Source organism: Engystomops pustulosus, chromosome 1, assembly GCF_040894005.1.
Source record: "Engystomops pustulosus chromosome 1, aEngPut4.maternal, whole genome shotgun sequence".
Classification (NCBI taxonomy): domain Eukaryota; kingdom Metazoa; phylum Chordata; class Amphibia; order Anura; family Leptodactylidae; genus Engystomops; species Engystomops pustulosus.
The window spans coordinates 37,389,206-37,410,839 of NC_092411.1; the positions used below are offsets into that span (position 1 = coordinate 37,389,206).

The window sequence follows — 21,634 nt, forward strand, 5'->3', positions numbered from 1 at the left end:
GATGAAAGGTGATGACCACAGCTAATTTCCTCCTCCTCCTTGTACAGGTTATGGAGCATGTCCAAAGCTCTTTTCTATACAAGTCAGTCATCACCAGATTAAAGGTTAGATGCATCGTGGTTGATCTGTGAAACATATTTCACAGACTGACCATAGTACCAAGAACAAGATTCCAAGCAGACCAGACTCCAAGTTGGATATGACAACAAATTTTAATCAAGATTACAGATAGGCCCTGTTGTTCCGTAGGGAAGCAGGGACTCCTTCCATCTTATTTCACTATGATTCTTGGAGTCCGGTCTACTATTTTGAGGTTGCTCCATGAAATCCAGCCAACACATGGTCCCTGATTTACAGACCGTTCACAATTTAGCACTCCTACCCTAAAGTTTACTGGTTAGAAACACCAACTGGAACAAGACGTCTATCTACAGAGAATAGAATTTAAAAGAAAAGCAAAATAAAAAAAAATTACACATATTAGGATCTGGTCAATTAATAAAACATATAGGTAATACAGTCTTTTTAAGACCATCTGGAACAACTTGTGTAATGCCATGGAATGATGTAGCCGGAAAGTGAGTCAACGTTCTGTAATCATATTTGTAAAGTTTCTCTTGCTTCCTAATACCTCTCGGCCATTGAGGACATTCTCCCGCTGTGACTGCCCTCACTCATCTGACTTTCTCTACAGACTGAAACGCTTTCCAGCTGTGATAATGATAAAGGCAAGCTGATGAATCTATTTCACTGCATAGACCTGGCTTCTAAGTACAAGTTCAATGCAATCCCATCGCAATGAAAACAAAGATATCTTAGACAATGAATTTCCCTTTATCGTCTGAGCACAATATTGAGTGAGTCCATCAAATCAAGTGAAGTGAAATGAAATTCAGACATGCAGAAACATCTACCTGGCAAACAAGAAAATATTGTTATGCTTCATCTAGATCCTCACAGAAGCAGAACCGCCTTGGACTCAACAATGACAATTTTTTATTTCCATAAATTACTGTCAGAATGATTTTCTCTTGTTTTTTTTCTTGTCCACATACAACAATACTTGAGATCTATCAGAAGGAACAAGGCAGCAGAACAAGTGTTCTTAGAGGTCTTCCACTTTCCTCGTAACTTCAGGTTTAACTAATATTTTCTAGGAACATATCAAAGACCTAAAAAGTTGTTCAACAGATATCCATAAATAAAGGAAAAGACCTTAGAGTAACTAATTTAACTTTATATCTCTTCCTTGGTTTAGCTTTAGGGCACAACATTCCCAAAATTTTGGGGAACCTACTTTCTGCAATGTCATACCCATTCTCTGAAAGGTCATGGCCCTTTATTGTACAAGATATGTCAGAAGGATTCCCAACTTACAATGAGTCCTTACAATGGAGAACTACTACGTATCTCACCGTATGATCATACAATGGGATACCTCCTTCAGTTTGCCCCCCTTAAAGGGAACCTACCACCCCGATTCTACCTATAAAGGTAGAAGGGGTGGTAGGTGGATGGATGGGACGTGAGGATAGCCCTTTTTTGGGCTAATCCTCATGTCCCGGGTGTCTTTTAGAAAGCTTTATTGTAGCTATATGCTAATTTTTTTATGCGGCTACTGGGGCGTGGAGTAGCCGGACATGAGGCTACTAGTCGTGGCTACTCCACGCCCCAGTAGCCACGTTACTCCGCCTACCAGATAATCTTCGGCGCGCAGCTCCTGGTAGCTGCGCGCCCTCGCCCGGGTCCCCTGCATTCTGCGCATGCTGCGCGGCCACGGCTCCGGGGCCAGAAATACTGCGCATGCGCAGTAGACGGGAGACTCGGAGGAGGGCACGCAGCTACCAGGAGCTGCGCGACGAAGATTATCTGGTAGGCGGAGTAACGTGGCTACTGGGGCGTGGAGTAGCCGTGACTAGTAGCCTCATGTCCGGCTACTCCACGCCCCAGTAGTCGCATAAAAAAATTAGCATATAGCTAAAATAAAGTTTTCTAAAAGACACCCGGGAAGTGAGGATTAGCCCAAAAAAGGGCTATCCTCACGTCCCATCCATCCACCTACCATCCCTTCTACCTTTATAGGTAGAATCGGGGTGGTAGGTGCCCTTTAAAAACAGGAGGTAGAGAGGTTTATCAGTGATTTTCTGCTGGGTGTCTCCTCAGTGAGGTAACTGTTCTTATATGGACAGTTAAATCACTTGAGAAACACCCACAGTGTACGCTCAGTAGAGGCTGGGAATAGAAATCATACAGTTCCATCTGTCCCCCATAGGCTATAAGGGCCTCAGCTGACCATATACTGTGCTATGTCACACAAAGAAGTATGGAATGACTCAGCCACCTGCATTTTTTTGATCATGTATTCCCTGCTGGATACAATGGGGCACATTTACTAAGGGTCCGAACGCCGCATTTTTGTCGGGTTTCACTATTCTTTTCCGTTTTGCGCTGAATTGCCCCGGGTTTTTGGCGCACGCGTTCGGATTTTGTCGCATTGGCGCCGGCTTGCATGCAACACAAATCGGGGGGCGTGAACATCGGACAAACCGAAGAATTTAAAAAGCAAATTGTGTCACAAGATCAGCACTCACATGCACCGGGAAGAAGAAGGTGAACTCCGGTGGATCTCAGCGGAGAAGCGACAGATGCAGGAAATTGGACACATGATCTTAGTTATCGCGACGGGACAGGTAAGTAAATGTGCCCCAATATGTATACTGTTCAGACAGAGGCATCATGGTGACTTGCCTGCCACTATATGTCTATGGAATCTGCTTTTTGTGGCCAATAAAAAAGGGTCCTCAACAAAGTAACCATATCTATTGCATACATTAAGTGGTCTATGGGAGTAAAGGGGTTGATAGAAACATCTCTGGTGATCAGGGGTCTGAGCAGTAAGATGTGTGAATAAAGACTTTCAGAGGTCATGGTGGACCACCTACTGTTCTGTTACAGACATTCATAGAGACAGTCATAGAGTCATTTATGATACACTGGTACTAGGCTCTAACAGCACGAACGGCTGCGTCTGTCGGTAACTTCCTGACAGTATTCATCCCTAAACCAGATACAATCTTTATTCAGGGGAAAGGCTGTGGAGAAGCCCAATGCAGAGTGCAAAGAGAAAAGCAGGGTGAGGACGCCCCAGTTTCTTGGAGAAGAAGATACAATCCAGGAATTTAAATCAGTTTTCACTGTCCTGCGGCCACAAATGTATGGTCACACAGATCTACAGGGCTCCTGCCTACCTGGCTTTGGCAGCAGTTTTACATGGTCATGGACTACTTACAGACGCCTTTTAATATTCATTTGTATAACCATTGAAGCTCATGCCTCTGTATTCCAATTTTTTGCTGTGGGGCACCATGACTCTTTCTCTCTCTGCTTGTAGTAATAGAGCCGGCTTTAGCTAGGGAATAGTTGAAGATAATAATACGCCATCCCTCGCCTGGCTATACCTATGATATGCTATTAGTATTCTGCAGAAGAAGAAAAAAACTGGAGGGAGTTAATGCTGCTGGATCAGCATGTGTGCACAGCTATGGTACAATCCCGAAAGGGGTTATGATAAGTCTTCGCTGAATCATGTACCTGTCTGTCTCTGCTTGGCTCACAGAACGCCAGCTAAGCTGACACATCTGACCTGCGGGGAAAGACGGGAAGCTGATCTGACAAGGGACACCTGCTTGCCAGTGATGAAGCGCTGCTATAATCTTTTCTCTAGTGCCTATTTCTGCTGAAGTGCATCAGTGAAAAATTGGACAGATGTCTGGAGCATACAGATTGTCGAAATAAAAGAGTGAGACGTTTACCGGCAAACATAAGCATTTGCCACGAAACAAATATCATTTGTAATGGTAAAAGGACAGGTTCTTGCCAGGGCTTTCTATAATTGAACAATACTTCTTAGTTGTTTTTATGCTTTCTGACTGATATTGATCGTGTGTTGCCAGAACGTGAAATATTGCGGAATTTTAATTTATGAATTCAGAATTCCAAAAGAGCAAAAAAGAGTAATGTAATGTTTTTTGTATGAAGATTAAAATACAAAAAAAATCGCCTATTCTAAGTTCTGCATGACAGGAAGTATTGAAATTCTACATTTAAATGATCACTAACTTTACAAAGAAAACAATTATTATTAATCAATAGTACGAGTCAATACTAGAAACTTTGTAACTAACTTTGACTCTTATCCTTCTCTTTCAGGGATTGGATTAGGACTACCATGGGTCCTGGATTGTATGAATATTGTGTCACATTTTTTTAATGGTTTGAAATGTATTTATTATGTGTCTACATAAAGTACCAGAACAAAACTTCTTTGGAAAAAAAGGGGGGTTCCTTCTGTCTGTATTCAGTTCTGTAGTTTAAGGACCTTAAAAGGTCCTGCAAATGATGGTGTATTCATGTGTGTTGAGAACAGACACAAACATATGGGAGTTTCAGTGCAGGAGGTCCTCTGTTTTTATTCTCTAGGACCAAATCCGATAGGTAGCCAAGGGCCCCCTAGAAGCCTTGAGCACCGTGCTTCTGCCCGAACCACTCATATAATAATCCACTACTGTTCTCCCTCCTTCCCTCCCAATCTGCTTTTCACTATAGACCACTAAGCCATGACTAAGGACGACATGCCAGTATACTTCTGAAACGCGTAGGTCTGCCGCTTCTGTATTTTTTAACAGGGAGCATTCCAGCTCATTTTTCACCATGGCTTTTTTGTTTTTTGTATTTGCATAAATGGATTAAATAAAGAATATGTAATTTTAGTGCTGGATCTATCAACCCCTTTTTCTGCATGCTATACCTGAAGCGGTAAAGGTTTTTTCTCGAGTGTGACCCGAGCACCTTTCACATTTGGATTCTGGATATTGCACATCAAGAAGCGATCTACCTGCTGAACAGGTGAGCTGGAGATTTATCTACAAACTATTCCTACAGATATTTATCATATGGGAGCACAGTCATGGCTGACGTTAGGGGGCAGAAAACTGGGCAATTGCCCATGGCCCCCTGTCATAAAGGGGCCCCCTGTATGTCGACTTTTGTGCGCAGGGGATGTATTGGTCTTTTAAACCCCTTGGTTGAATGCCCGGTTGAAGATGCTTATTATCTATCTCCTGTCTATATATCTATCATCTATTCATCTAACCATTTATCTATCTAGCTATTTGTGTATCTATTTATCTATATATCTTCTATTATCTATCTATCTACAAACTGATCTTCTATCCCTCTATCCATAATTTATCTATAAATCCATCTTTCATATTTATCTTCTATCACTAATCTACCTATCATCTGTCTATTTCCTATATGATTCTCCTACAGTCCCATATTACAGATACTTACCTACTTCTGTGTGTAACTACAAAGTGTTATTGTGCAAGACTAAAGTGAGAAATATTACTGAATGTGACTGTTCATAAAATAGTTTTGGGGTGTTTTGGGGTGGCGGTCTGGGGTCCCACTTTTAGTTTTGCCCAGGGCCCCACTTTGTCTAAAACCGTCCCTAAAAGCAGAACGCTACAGTCTTAGACTGGGAAAGACCCATCATCGCAATGAAAAATCTGTAGCAGCAAAATCTGAATCAGATGTATTTTATGGATATATTGGAAACACTTATCTGAAGGCAATCAGGGCATAGCTTTCATTTTCCCACAGTTGTTTATGAAGCTAAAGCTGAGCTCTGATTGGTTTCCATGGGCAACTAGAACAGTTCTACCTCAGACACTAATGATTAAAGAGGACCTATCACCAAATTTTAACCACCCTGACTAACAATGTCTGCTGATAAAGTCCTTCCAAGTATATATCTGACCACATTAAGTCTAAGCAGCCTTCATGGAGGATGGAGAGGAGTAGAAGTCCATGGAGGCTGCTGTGACTTCATGTGGTTAGATACATGCATGGGGTAAAGTTTTCTATTATTAACAGGCTAAAAGACCTGCGATGATGTCACTCTGGTCACATGACATGAACTGTGATCAGTAAGGAGGCATAAAGAATTTGGACGAATAGATGGGAGGGACTGGCCAAGCAGGACACGCCCCCTCTGATGCCAGGTAATATAAGATAAAATGTGATTTATGTGGATGTAAGGGACACAATTTTTAGCTAAAAGAAGAGTGTCAGTAAGTGAATAGAGTTCTATAGGAACCTGTCACTGGCTGTATGTATGCAAATGTGGTGACAGGTTCCCTTTAAATCCGCCTTATCTGTGCAGCCAACTTTTACCATCACTCCTAGATAATTATTCCAACAGTAAAGCATAGTGATGCCGTGCCGTACCGTGCAGAGGCTTTTCATGGGAAAGACAGATGGCAGTAAGTACAAAGCTGGTCATGAGTAAGGCCTGTTTCAGTTGGTTAAATTTAAGACTGGGCTAGAGGCTCAACTTTCAGCCGAACAACGATGCCACCCATCTAACTTAAACTAATAAAAAAAAATTAAAAAAGAATATCAAATAGAATATAATAAAAAAAAAAAACATTGGGGTAAATTTACAGGGCCTAAAATAATCACAATTCCTGGCACAGAACACCAGGAAGTATGACTATTTCCCACTTCACACCTCCTCCACAACAATCGCACATGAAGTGGTGTGAAGGGGAGCTCACCCGCAGTGGGGGTTCCTGCACACTAGCTATAACCGGCGCACGTTCAGGCCTGAGCTTCCTGATATATCAGGTGCACTGGATGGGTGGGGGCTGGCGCACCATGCACCGACGTATGATGAATAAATTGTCTAGATGTCCTTGTGACTCCACAAACTTTCAGGGAGTAAATGTGTAAAAGCATTTATTATATTATTTGCAAACTGAAACAGTAAGAATAACAGCACAGAACAATTATTTTAAAAAATCAATTTGGAAAATAATGTATCCCAATTTAATATCCTAATTAATAATATCCCATTTAATAATAAAAACAATGTCATTTAAGTCAAAAACTGAAAGTTTTTTTAGCAATTTCAGTGCCAAAGACGGCAGGAGAATATTTTTTTCTAGGTTTATGTCCTGGATGAATTGCTTTACTGAATTATATGCAAATATCTTGGCTTATTAATACGTAGCTGATGGAGTGTCAACATCTATTACCCAAATTGCTCTGTGGTATCAGACAGTGAGTGACAGTAAATGGATGAACTAAATCACTTCATTACTGAACATTTCTCCTGTCGAATATCAAAAATATATGTACATTACAGCTGAATATATTTGAGGTTGAAGTCTTTTGAAAATTTCTACACTTTGATAAAGAAGTAAGTGTTCAGTATATTTCTAATATTGAGGCAGTATTACAGAATGAAAAATATAGTCTAATATTGTAATTATTGTAACCGTTTACATATACAAGCAGTCCCCTACTTAAGGACACCCGACTTACAGACGACCTATACTTAAAGACAGACCCCTCTGCCCACCAATTGACTGTGGTTCAATTACACCAAAAAATGATGAAACTCCAATTGTCCCTGGGCAACAATTTTTAGTCTGGATCTACAATTATAAAAAATACAGTTTCGACTTACATACAAATTCAACTTGAGAACAAACCTATGGACCCTATCTTGTATGTAACCCGGGGACTGCCTGTATTGCTAATGTAAGTTCTGTATGGCAAGTGACCTAACCGGTAAAGACTTCATAAGTTGATTGTATCCATTGTAACATTGATAGTATAAGGTTATCGTGTCTTAGCAGGCTCCCAACCAGCGGCTTCTGGGTCCTATTGCGTGCATACTCATCACCCCCTTACATTTATAGGGCCTGTGTGTCACCCCAGCCAGACCTCAGGTGCATGCTCCGGGTAATAAAAGGTTTGCTCTCAGACCACAATCCTGGTATGATATTCTCCATGTACATCCCTGACTTGTTCCTGAAACTGTGCTGCCACCGTTTAAGTCCCTTTTGCTACATTGCTGCTTGCCCTGACTATGGGCTGTTCCTGACAATTTGCCTGCCTGATCCTACAGAATCAAGCACCAGATGTCTGTTCCCAATGAGTCAGTCACTATTCATACCAGGACCAGCACAAGAGTCCCAAAGCTAAACTGGTTGCACATGGATACCATGTATACAGGTCTGCCCGGGAGGGGGGGGGGGTTGTATTATAGACTTGTACTGGGAGTCTACAGTATTATATAAATTTCCGGGGCTCTCCTGTATTATAGGTCTGCCCTGGGGATCTCCTCTATTGTGTTTCTGCTCCAGGGTCTCCTCAATAATAGTCTGCTCTGGGCGTCTCCTGTATTATAGCCAGCTCTGGGGTCTCCCGTATTATATGTCTGCTCAGAGGTCTCCTGCATTATAAGTCTGCTCTGGGGGTGATCTCCAGTACTATTACTTTTTTGTTTTTGCACTATATTTGTTGTCTGCTCTGGGGTCTGTTTTAGTTATTGTACAAATATAGCATTATGCAGTAGGATTTCTAGGGTGGAATTTGTGCTGTACTGTGGTTTTTAGCATGTCTAGGGTGCTGGTAACTGTTGCGGCTCCTTGAAGTTGAGAGATGGCCTCTGACCAATAAAGGTTGTGCACCCCTGACCTAAAGGCCCACATCTATCAAAAACAGGTCAGTCTGTACTATATGTAGTTGCCTGTATAGTGTGCAGCGGGCGCCAGATTCAGGATTTCTGGCGCACGTTCTGCATGAATCTGGCGCCTCTGCAGTGCATCAACAGAGTGCACCAAGTTTTTTTTTTAGTGCACCTTTAACATGGGACGTGCAACATCAAAAAACTGGTGCAGGGGCTTTAATAAATGTGGCCATGACACTATTAAACTGCTCCAGACTAATCAAAGTGTCAAATGCTGATTGATAAATTTGTCTTTCTTTAAGACTGTCTGGTCCAACTTTAACTTCCGTAGTCTATTCCCAAAAAACATCTTATGCCATCTTGTCGTACCGCTCTTATTCATACTAGTATCTGCAAATAATCTAAAATAGGACTCCACTAAAACATTATACAGGCGGTCCCCTACTTAAGAACACTCGACTTACATACGACCCCTAGTTACAAACGGACCTCTGGATATTGGTAATTTATTGTACTTTAGCCCTAGGCTGCAATAATCAGCTGTAACAGTTATCACAGGTGTCTGTAATGAAGCTTTAGTGTTAATCCTGATTCTTATGACAACCCAACATTTTTAAAATCCAATTGTCACAGAGACCAAAAAAGTTCTGGCTGGGATTACAATGATAAAATATACAGTTCCGACTTACATACAAATTCAACTTAAGAACAAACCTACAGACCCTATCTTGTATGTAACCCGGGGACTGCCTGTAATGTAATTGTCCTCAAAGTCTACCTGTTTTCCTTCTGAGTTTCTAGATGTACAATTGTTTGTTGTAAGGCATGTTAATGATTGGAATCTTTGGAAATTGGTTTTTTTGTTTCATCCACCCAGTAAAGTTCACTTTGACTTTTGTTTTAGTTCTGCACCTAAAATATCATTTAAATCCAGATGTAGATGTATGATAACTCTTACATTTATGCACAATTCTGGTAAAAAATCTAAAAATTTTTGCGAAAAAAAACTCCACCCTCCAGCTGACATAAGCAATAGAATAGTACACGTAGGTCATGATTTTGTGACTTTTTTGTGCATTTAATTTTTTTAAAAAGTTGCAAAAATCATCAAATACAAATACCAAATATATCACCCTCTATGATAAATCAAAACCTGTACCTGTGGGTAAAAAAAGGACATGCACAAATCTCCTGAATAAAGAAAAATAACCATGATAACCCTTAACATCAAAAAATGTAACGGTATATTTTTGCTTCTCTATCCAAACCTTTTGTAAACCTTTGGGTGTACACGTAAAGATACAGACCCTTCAGAAAGTTAACTTGCTTTTATTTCCATTTCTCAAGGGTGGTCCTTCAACCACCAAAGTCAAAAGGTATCAATTACAACCAAATAACATTCCTGAGGCTCAACCTTTTGTAGTTATTGATGATAATGTGTAATCTTACGTTTTAGATTTTAAAAAACATATAATAATAAAACTGGTACTCACCGAGCCAGCCAGAGCCAGAATCTGGTATACACATATCGGTTTCAGCACTTGGCAAAACAAATCCAACTACGAACACCTCAACCCCGTCAGCCATTAGAGCCATGCCAAGCACAAAGAAGAGAGTCCACTGAAAGCGGCCATGTCCACACTCTTGAATAATGAGTTCATATTGCTGCGCCAACTCTTCTTCATCAGCTTTCCTTTCACTTTCTAGCTCATGCCGGGCCTTATACTCATCAGGAACGGGTTGACCTAAAGCAACCATGCCATCTTTCCCTTGACCAGGAATTCCTTGGTACTCCCCATCATAAATCTCATCATCTTCATCATGCCCTTCCGTTGCATCGCTAGAGCCTTCATCATCATTACCCTCTTCATTGTAGTTGCCTTGTGAATAGTATTCCTCTTCATCTGGGAAGTGATCTTCAACCCTGTGGACATATCCATCATGCACTGCTTCTCTTGGCTTATTTGCAGTTTTGGATGTGTGTCTCTTTGCTTCCCTAGCTATGTCCTTAGCACCTTTCACTAGTGAAGTCCTGTCTCTGTAGCTATCTTCCATTGTGTAGAATAACTTACTATTCCACAAATGGCAGTAGACGTCTCCGGTTGATAGATTAGGTGCTTTTCCTATTACACAGATGATGTATTACACTAAATTTGAATTATGCATCTGCAACACAAAGAAGAGGGAACAATTTTAGTAGTGAAGAAAGTTTAATATAAAACTTAAAGAAAATGCCTTGAACAATTTGCGTGATCTATTGGCAATCTTATGACTCATTCACTCTGCCTATGTCATTCAAAAAAAGGTCAATGATTGTCACTATGAGGCAATGACAGATATGTCTGGAGCAGCTTACTCCAATATTCATATTCCGAATCTACTGTATGCTCTTCGTTGAACGGATCATGTATTCTGCTATTGGAAGAGTACAAGCGCCCTAAGTTCTGTCTATGCAAGGAGTTATTTCATATTAAGGTTATATTTGAATGACCACCTTGGTCAGTTAACATTTCTTTTCTAGTATGAAAACTCTGACCTGCAGTAACCAAACTTATCCACTACTCAAACAGCAGGACTAAGCTTCCAGCGCAGTTCTCTGTGAGCTACAGTAACCCAACTTAGCCACTACACTATAGCAGAGCAATGCTTCCAGCTTAGTTCCCTTAGCTACTCCTTATTCTGGAGGTTGCAGCCGATCAATGTTTGGTGGGGGTGGTAGGAGTTTGACATTTGATTTAAGCCTTATTCACACAACCATAATGGGGGCCGCATCATTTGTGGCCAGATTACAGGTCCAGCCGAAGTTTATGGCACCTGGTTGTGTTGAGATTGGTGGCCGCTTGTCTTTAAATGGCGATGCGAGTGGTGAAAAGATCTCACTCCCTCTACCTTGTCTCTGCATGCCTAGAATCTGGTCACGGGTGGGCACAGGACCATGTGAAAGTAGACTTAGATGACCTATGCTAAGTAATCAATATATATATAACCTAGAAAACCGTTATAAATCCACCACAGTGAAGACATGTGGTAGGAAGGTATTGTGTGGAGTAAGAGACAAAAAATCATTTTGTCCATCCCATACAAGTGTACATTATAGGCAGTCTTCCATGTTTATCACCATATTACCCATAGTTTTGTATGGAGTGGGCTCACAAAATGAAAAGCCATTGTTTTATATACTTCTTCCATTCCTTCCCTACCAACAAGATAGGGAACACAAATCAAGGATTCTTAGTCTTAGTGACTTAGTCATTATCAGGGGTCCCAACAGCCAGATATTCCCATGAATTATAGCTATAGACCGTGATTCACACTTAAAATGTTCAAAATCCAATATTTATGGACTATATTTAACACTGTATGTTGGCATAAGTCGCATAAAAAATGTACCAAATGTACTTGTTCTCCTCCAAACAATGTAAGAAGCAAACAACCCTATTTGGGAGAACTCACAGAATAGTTTTAGAGGTAAATGCCATTTGAGATGAATGCAATATTGTATTAATACCAAACGAATCTTTATCCCAATTCTTCTTTTCTGTGTTGTTACATTTATTTATTGTGTTTTTAATCATGGGAGCTCCAAAATATTTGCAGTTTTTTCATGTGGAGTGAAAAAATTAATATTCCCCCGCTTCCATAGTCACTCATAGTGCAAAATGGAAACTAAATACACAAACATTTCATCAGATTGTAACATTTAATTACATTATTGCACATCAATAGTAGATATGGTGTATGAAATTTTGGTTGCCCTGGATCCAATCGCAAATCTTCTGACTTTAAGGTCGGGAAGACATATTGTTCTTCTGTCTGACTCTGCATTAAGCTTCTCTCTGCTCTCTGCCAATAGCCCCCACCCTTGCATTCCAGGACGAACTCACACTCACACTGACTTCTTGCCGGCAAACAACACATCGTGAGGAAAGTTACAGGCAGATAAGGTCTTTATCCAAGGGAGGGTTAGGGAGGCATATAGCAGATCTATGTGTATGTTATGGCTGTTAAAGCAAAGCTGAGAATGTCATGTGTAATATGCATCTCATGGATCTCATCATCTCTGATCTGTCAGATACTAGTGAATGTTCAGAGGCAAAATGAAAGTGTATACAAACCTGGACTCTTATAATCAAATCACATTGTCAGCACACAGCATCTCACAGCACTAAAGGGATAATTTTGCTTAGAGAGTCCCCATCCACACTCTGGAATCTTACACTGACCATCACTGAGTGATAGGAGATAAAACAGCAATAAAACTGAGTAACATTGTAAAGTAAGGGTGTCAAAATTATCTTTCTTGTTTAAACATCACTAGGGAATTTTCTTTTATGGGAAAAGTCCTTTAATTGTGGGATACAGATAAACTGTACAGAAAACCTTATAGAGAAATCCTTTCAGTATACGCCAATTCAATAACCACCATAAGAGTGAATGGGTGGTATAGACAGTGTTGGCAAGCTGTACTATTTCCGTGCATCACAGAAACAGAATATATCACTGTGCTTCAGTGTAATTATAATCCCCATTGGCTTCTATGTGCTTACACAGCATTATCTGTAACTTCTAGCATCACGTCACGATCTTACAATGTGTATTCACAACTCAAGCCACCCTAATATTAAAACTATTTTACGAAACAATGACTGCAAGCATATTGTTCTGTGCAGTTTTCTGTTGAGGAGGAGACTTAAACAGTAGAGAAAAGAACAACAAGGTTATCCAAAGAGCCCAAAGCACTACTTGGGAGACGCTGCATCCGCTAGAGCAGAGGTCCCCAACCGCCGGTCCGCGGACCAGGACCGGGCCGTTGGAGTTCACCAGCCGGTCCGCGCAGGGGCGGCACCGGCCAGCACTGAGCTCCCGCACCGGACGGGACCACGTTGCAGCCCTGTGTCCGGCACCTTGCTCCGCGACGCTGCCAACACCTTGCGCCCACCCCCCGACGCCGCCGGCACCTTACAACGGCCCCCAGACCCTGCCGGCACCGAGCTCCCCCCTCCAGGCTCTCGGCTCCCTGCTCCCCCTGCCCCCGCTCAAGCTCCAGGCTCCTCTCCCGCTCCCTCCGCTAACATCCTCCCTGCTCCCGGCTCTCCGCTCCCTCCGGTTCCCGGCTCTCTGCTCCCTCCGGTTCCCGGCTCTCCGCTCCCTCCGGTTCCCGGCTCTCCGCTCCCTCCGGTTCCCGGCTCTCCGCTCCCTCCGGTTCCCGGCTCTCCGCTCCCTCCGGTTCCCGGCTCTCCGCTCCCTCCGGTTCCCGGCTCTCCGCTCCCTCCGGTTCCTGGCTCTCCGCTCCCGGCTCAACCTGTCTCTGCTAACGCCCCCCCCCTCTCTCGGCTCCCTGCCCCTGCTCAAGCTACCCTACCACTCCCTCCGCTCTCCGCTCTCTGCTCCCTCTGCCACCCCGCTCCCAGTTCTCGGCTCTTGACCTACCAGCTTACGGCTCTCTGCTCCCGGCTCCCCTTCCACTCCCGTCTCAACCCGGCTCCGCTAACGTCCCCCCCCCCTCCAGGCTCTCGGCCCCCGGCTCCCCCTGCCAACGCTTAAGCTCCAGGCTCCCTAGCCTCCCGGCTCTCAAGACCTACCCGCTCCCGGCTACCTCACCGCGCCACCACCGCTGCAGAGAGGTAAGGTTACTTTATCTTTGCAAATATATGTGTAATATGTGTATATATGTGTAATATGTGTATATATGTGTAAATATATGTAATATGTGTGTGTGTGTATATATGTGTGTATATATGTGTATATGTGTATATGCTGTATCTACTGTTTGTTTATGTGTATATATGCTGTATGTATATGCAGCATTTGTGATATTTATCAGGGCTTCTATTTTGTACTACATGGCAGTACTCGGTATGCATTTTATACTACTTGGCGGTACGTTGTATCTGTTTTATACTACTTTTGGCACGCTGTGTGCATTTTATACTACATGGCGGTATTCTGTATGCATTTTATACTACATGGCGGTATTCTGTATGCATTTTATACTACATGGCGGTATTCTGTATGCATTTTATACTACATGGCGGTATTCTGTATGCATTTTATACTACATGGCGGTATGCTGTATGCATTTTATACTACATGGCGGTATTCTGTATGCATTTTATACTACATGGCGGTATGCTGTATGCATTTTATACTACATGGTGGTATTCTGTATGCATTTTATACTACATGGCGGTATTCTGCATGCATTTTATACTACATGGTGATACGCTGTATGCATTTTATACTACATGGCGATACGCTGCATGCATTTTATACTACATGGCGATACGCTGTATGCATTTTGCATTGCTTTATTTTTACACCAAACCAATATGATGGATCTGGTCCGGACACTCCCTGATATCTTATATTATAAGCTCCACCCCTCCATAACCCCACCCCATATGACCAAAGCCCCGCCCCCACCGGGCCATGGAAAACTGGTCTAGCTTAAAGCCGGTCCCTGGTGCAAAAAAGGTTGGGGACCTCTGCGCTAGAGAAAGTTTGGCAAACCAAATACTGATAAGGATATGCAGTATAGATCATACAATTTATTTTTAATATTTCCAATCCCATCGCAGTCATGATAATGTGCTTTGCTACTCTCCTTATACACTTCATTAAATAATAGTTAACACTGTAGTTAATATGAAGGACGTTGGAGTTAAACATTATTCCATACAAAGCACAATTACAGAGAATGTAATGAACTCCGTTAATCTTCGGCTAATCAGAAGTCTCTTCTTTGCAGTCTGAGCTTCCTGATGTCTTAATGGTTCTCTTTTATCAAAATAACAACTTGTGTTTTATCTATTTACTCTCGCTGCCAATGATGACGGGTAGGAGCGATTCCATTCTGTCTGTTGGTTTACAAATGTATACGGAAGCAGAAGTGCAGAAAGACATCATACTTATAGTGAGCACCTGGTGCCATGACATTGCCCTGCCAAATGACTACATTCATGCCCAACGGGACCTTTTGTGAATGTGTATCCAGCAGTCTGAATTTGGGATCTATCCAGGCAGATGTTGTATTGTAAAGTAAAGTATTGTAAAGGATTGCATGGTGTAACTGCACCGATGACCTACATAGGTTATTAATGTTAGATTCATCAAATCAAACGAATAATAATAATTCCTTTATTTATATAGCGCACATCAATTATGCAGGGCTACAAAGAACTTTCTAAATCAGTCAGTGTCCCCATGGGGCTTACAATCTAAGCAACATTAAATTATGTTTTATGGAGTGTGGGAGGAAACCGGAGGAAACCCAAACAAACATGTAGAGAGAACATAGAAACTCTTTGCAGATGTTGACCTGGGACTATAGGGGCACTACTATAAGTTCTATATCTTCTTCATTGTTTACACAAACACATACATAATTGTAGCTAAGGTTGGTTCTGACTTTGTCTATGTTCTTTTTGATGGGATGGCTTAAAATAAACATACTGAGGCAGATTTACTTACCCGGCCCATTCGCGATCCAGCGGCGCGTTCTGTGCGGTGGATTCGGGTCTTCCGGCGATTCACTAAGGCAGTTCCTCCGACGTCCATCAGATGTCGCTGCTGCGCTGAAGTTCCCCGAGGTCCGCCAGAGTGCACCATCCTATACTTGGTGATGGTAAGCGCGTGTCCCACGACCCTTTTTTTTTTAAATGCGGCGGTTTTTCCGAATCCGTTGGGTTATTGTTCGGCCACACCCCCTGATTTCCGTCACGTGCACGCCGGCGCCGATGCACCACAATCCGATCGCGTGCGCCAAAAACCCGGGGCAATACAGGGAAAATCGTCGCAAATCGGAAATATTCGGGTAACCCGTCGGGAAACTGCGAATCAGGCCCTTAGTAAATGACCCCCATTATATGGGTTTCACACCCATTATCCATTCCACAGGTGGGCCTGACACTATACTGCAATTATAAAATAATGTTCTATAAATTTATTTAGATTTTACCTAATTTACCATTAGATCTGTGGTATGTTCATAAATGTAGTATAAAAATAGACAATTTAGGGCCTTAAATTTAATTTCCTTGGAAAATTTGATCCTTAATTCTGGAGATCAGTGTTAGTCTCAGCTGTGCGAGAGATGCAGGGCCTACCCTGTCAGCTGCTTGTGTGGTCTCCAGGAACTGGATAAATGGCTAATCTTCAGTTTACTCAGGGCTGGTTATACTTTCTCCTGTTACTTGCAGTACCTCTGTTGTTTTTTGTTCTGTGTTTTGCTGGACCTGAAACCCTGTAATGGTACCTTAACCTGTATCCAGCCTTGAGCCAAGCATGATCTGGATCCCCAAACTCAGTGGTGGCGATCCTATGGCACAGGTGCCAGAGGTGGCACTCAGAGCCATTTCTGTGGGCACTCAGACCAGGGCAGAGTTCACCAAATAGGACCAAATCCACCAGGCAGTCCCAGGAAACAGATGCTACGCTCAGCGCTATTTTAAAGCTGTTTGGAACTGTATGAAAATTGAGAAGGTGTTGACAGAACTGCAATATCTTTGGAGGTCATCCTGTTGGACCCACCATTATTCCTCTACTGAGAGACCCTGGAGAGAAGCTACAATGTCTAAGTCTGAATTTGCCCTTCTTTTTTCAATTGTATTGGTGGCCTCAGGCGGCCGATATGATTGAAAGATTGGAAGAACAGGTAGCAATAAGTTACTGCTTAAAATGCCATGTTGGCACTTCATAGTAAATAAGTGGATTTTTGTTGGGTTTGGGCACTCTCTCACCAAAAGGTTCACCATCACTGCCCTAACTTGGACCTGAGTCTGGATCCTGCCTGATCCAGAACCTTGAAACTCTGATCAGGAACCCCAAACCTGCATCTGAGCCATCTGACCTGAAAGCCTGTATCCTGCCTGATCAGGAACCCTGAACCTGTACTTGGACCTTGTATCCTGCCTGATCCTGAACCCCAGCCTGATCATGAACACCAAACCTTGTATCCTGCCAGATTTGGAACCCTGAAACCCAATCTTATGTGGTACCCCAAACCTGTATCTGAGCCTGTTCCCTGTACCCTGTTCCAGACCTGTATTCTGAACCCCAATATGGACCTTGTTCCCGAATACTCTTGTGTCTTCAAATAATCTGCCCTGACCCTCTTATTTTTCATACTATTCATTTTAGGACAAGTTTCTGTAAAGACGTGAAAAATAGTGAGAAAGCTAAAAAGAAGCTCTTGTCATCGGTCTAATACAGTAACCGTGTTATTAAATTTTATAAAATACTGAAATGGCCATGATTTATATTGCATCTGATAAATGAATATAAAGTTTTGAATACAGAAAAAAAAGATAATTGTAAAATTCAATTACGTCTGCTTCTTATTGGATTTCTATTAATTTATCACGACAGTTAAAAGCCGGATCCTCCAGTGATTAAGTAAAGAGATATGTGAATTCCACTGGGGAAGTCACATTGATTTATAGGACTCTTTGACCCAATGTTTCCAAACACTACAGTATCTGTTTTAATGAAATGACTTTGTAGCAAGATGACTTCACTCAGTAAAATTGCATTTTCCCTGCAAGACACCAGAAAATGGGAAATAATGGTGACTATAAGCAAAGCTGAACCCTACATGAAGAATGGCCAAACAGCAGAAATCTGAGGTCTACACAGAATCATTTATTATAGGCTGAGAAAATATGTTCCTTCTTTCCATATTCATCTAACTTAAATTGTATATAAATGACTGCATCAGAACGTGTCTCCTAAACCTAAGTTGGTTGTTTTACAAATCAATTAAAATCCTCCCCAATTTCCATACTGGGAACACCCTGTCTTTGCAAGATCAGTCCTTCAAAAGGAGGATGTGCATAGAACATATTTGTAGAAGCAAAGTTTACCTTTTCCAATGGCAAAAAGCTTATTTGCATATTCCTTACACAGAATCCCCAATGGAGCATGCATGGCCTCGTGAGCCTGAAAGGTGGCCTGCAAAGTCAATGTCACCAGATTCCATGCTCCCTTCACTAAGGAATCATAGGTCCCTTCACTAAGGAATCATAGTCGTGGTGAAACACTGTGGGGCTCATTCACTAAGGGTCCGCGGAGCACATTTTCATTAGGTTTCCCGACAATTTCCATTTTGCGCCGAATTGCCCCAGGATTTTGTCGCACGAGATCGGATTTTGGCGCAGAGGCGCCGGCTTGCACGCGACAGAAATTGGGGGGCGGGTGATTTGGACAAACAGTGGAATTTAACTTTCAAAATTGTGTCACAAGATCAACGCTTACATGCACTGGGAAGAAGATGGTGACCTCCAGCGAACCTGAGCAGGGAAGCGACACATGCAAGAAATTGGACGCACGATCTTAGTGAATCGCGGCAGCTCCGAATCCTCGTCAGACTTTCCGGATCGGCGGCATCAACAGGACGGGTAAGTAAATGTGCCCCTGCGTGTTCACCACACTGTGACTGGGTGTCATATACCTTGATGGACCCAGTATAGTTGTGTGCATAAACTTGTACTTACCTCCACGGTTCCTCCTGCTGTCCCATGCCACTGTCTCTCTAGCCGTGCTCCTGTTCACAGGGGCACGGCAGCTACACTCACACCCACCAGTCCTCTTATCTCATTGCTGTTTCATGCGATGTTGGGTGGGACGCGGGATGCCAGGAGGGACCTCGGAGGTAAGTACAAGGTAGCCGTCATCTGTTTTTCATAGGTCTCGGACAACCCCTTTAATGGGAGTCGCAGCTTCTAGATCCCCAGCAAACAGACTATATACAATTTTTTTTATTTTACTTTTTAATAGTCCATTCTGTGTCAAAAATGCAGACTTTGGAAGATAAGCCCTGACTCAGGAAGATACTTCTGATTGGACCCATTTTGCATATTGTGTGCGTTACAAATGTTGTTTGCCTTAATGTCTTCTAGTTGAGTCACTTACTACTGACCTAATTTTGAGTGCATTGTGCACAGGTTCAATTTATGGATTAGCCCCTGGGGCACCATCTATCTAGCACTATACGGATTTACTCTATTGTTATGTTGATCAGCGTTTCATAGTAATGGCTTCTTTTGTTAGTAAAGCGAATACATGATTTTATTGTCTTATTCTTCACTAGCAAACAGACTGCATTTTATATCATATATATTATTTATCCTTGCTGTCTAAATCTCATTTACAGAAAGAAAAATGTAAAAACGTCTTCATATTTTTGTAAATGTCACATATGATGCGAGTGCCAGTCACCAGAAATCTGTGTTGTACATGGAGCGCAGTGAAATATTTGAACAGTGTGAAATAGTTAAGCATTGTGGGGTATAAATAAATCATATCCGTTCCTGTACAGACTGTAGTCTCCTCTCTGAAAATGAATAATTGAACATATTAAATTATACATCTTTATATGGTACATTGGATTTCAGGAGCTTTGATTTTACATTTTATTACATTATCTATTTACTACTATAATAATACCAATGCCTTGACATTTGTTTACTTTTGGTTATTTTAATATATTCATAAGTATACTATTTACTCACTCGGCTTTCCTCTAGGTATAGCAGTAAGGCTTGGTTCATAGTAAGTTTTTGATATGTTCAGCATATACACCAGGAAATCACTCAGCAGAGGCCACAATAGCCTATGGGCCTATGGGGGTTGGATGCAGCTGTACTGCATCCATCCACAGCCTCTGCTGAGCGTACAATCAGGGAGGTCCCAAGTGACGAAACAGTTTATATGAGGCCAGGCCGATACCTCGGCAGCATCTAGATGTTCACTCTTCCTTCCATTTTCAGGCTGTAGTTGCGCCAGGGTCGGCTCCAGGTTTTAGTAGGCCCTGGGCGACAGAACCTGAGTGGGCCCTCTTTGCAGTGAACTCGTATGGCGGCATTAAAATTCTGAAACTAAAACAGTCTCCTGTTCCTTAAAATATTCCCTAGTTGATCATACGAAACAGCCCCCTCATAGTTATTTTATATAAATCCCCCTCACGGTTATTTTATATAAAGCCCCTCTCACACCCTATGGATTCATTAGATACAGCCCCCCTCGCCCCCATGGATTCCTTATGTACAGCCTTATGTGTGCCCCCAGCAGCTATGGGCCCTGGCAGGTATACCCAGTGCTGGCACCCACCCTGAGTTGCACTTAGGCCCATGAGTCATAGTGGACCCATGTGTTTTTTCCTTAGGAAGAGACCAGTTCCAAAACAATACATTCCACTTATAGGGCCCGTTACAGATTTTGTTTCGAGTCCCGCAGGCTTTTGACCACTGTCTTCCATTAAATATGATGATGTGTCTAACTTCTACAGTATAAAACAGAACAGGTAGAGTTGTTCCTAAGATGGGAATTTTTTTTTTTTTAAACTTTTTTTATTTTATTTTTCATAAACATACATATAATATTAATAGTAAGTGCTTATACATTTGGGTTCTTAACTAAAGCAGGTTATTGTAATGATAGCTTCAGTCCATCATCTTGAATCTTGCTGTTATATTTTTTCCACTTTAGTTCGTAAATAAATTTGCAGGAGCACATTCTATATTTTGACAATTGCTTTAAAAACCATTTCCCACCCATTAGGGGTATGAATATGTTACCTATTAGGTGGGCTTTGCACCAGCCACAGCTCCTTTTGGGCCAGGACAAGACAATTACTATTTGTATAGTCCATGAATAGTACATAGAGCCTCTGCAGTCTACAGGGGAGGGGGTATGACAAGTCTTTTTTTTTGTAGACATCTTTCTGTTCCAGTTTTTCTCCATTTTTGGACTGAACAAAGCAAATAAATTAAGGGGATTGCAAAAATAGGTAAACATGCACAACATAAAAAATAATGAACACACAAACATTAAACACACTTTTTTAAAACCCTTCTCATAGATTTAAGTTTCCACAGTCATATAAAGGAGGCGATGGAGACGGTAAACTTATCTTAAATACTTGATGAAGAATACAAAGTCGATACTTATAAAACGATTTTTGTGAATGTGAAAAAATAACAAATAGATCCACTATTGGGACTATTACTTCAAGGCTGAAATATGTTATCCTTACTACAGGCGGTCCCCTACTTAAGGACACCCAACTTACAGAAGAACCCTTGTTACAGATGGACA

At 41.9% G+C, this 21,634-nt stretch overlaps 1 protein-coding gene across 1 annotated transcript in view; it reads right to left on the bottom strand.

Annotated features, from left to right (window-relative positions):
* SV2C (synaptic vesicle glycoprotein 2C) overlaps nucleotides 1-21,634 on the bottom strand; it is a 96,887-nt gene that overhangs the window by 58,839 nt on the left and 16,414 nt on the right. The window contains exon 2 of the mRNA XM_072138184.1: nucleotides 10,036-10,708. Coding sequence (XP_071994285.1) covers nucleotides 10,036-10,597 — 562 coding nt within the window. The 5' untranslated portion in view covers nucleotides 10,598-10,708. The remainder of the gene's footprint in view (nucleotides 1-10,035; nucleotides 10,709-21,634) is intronic.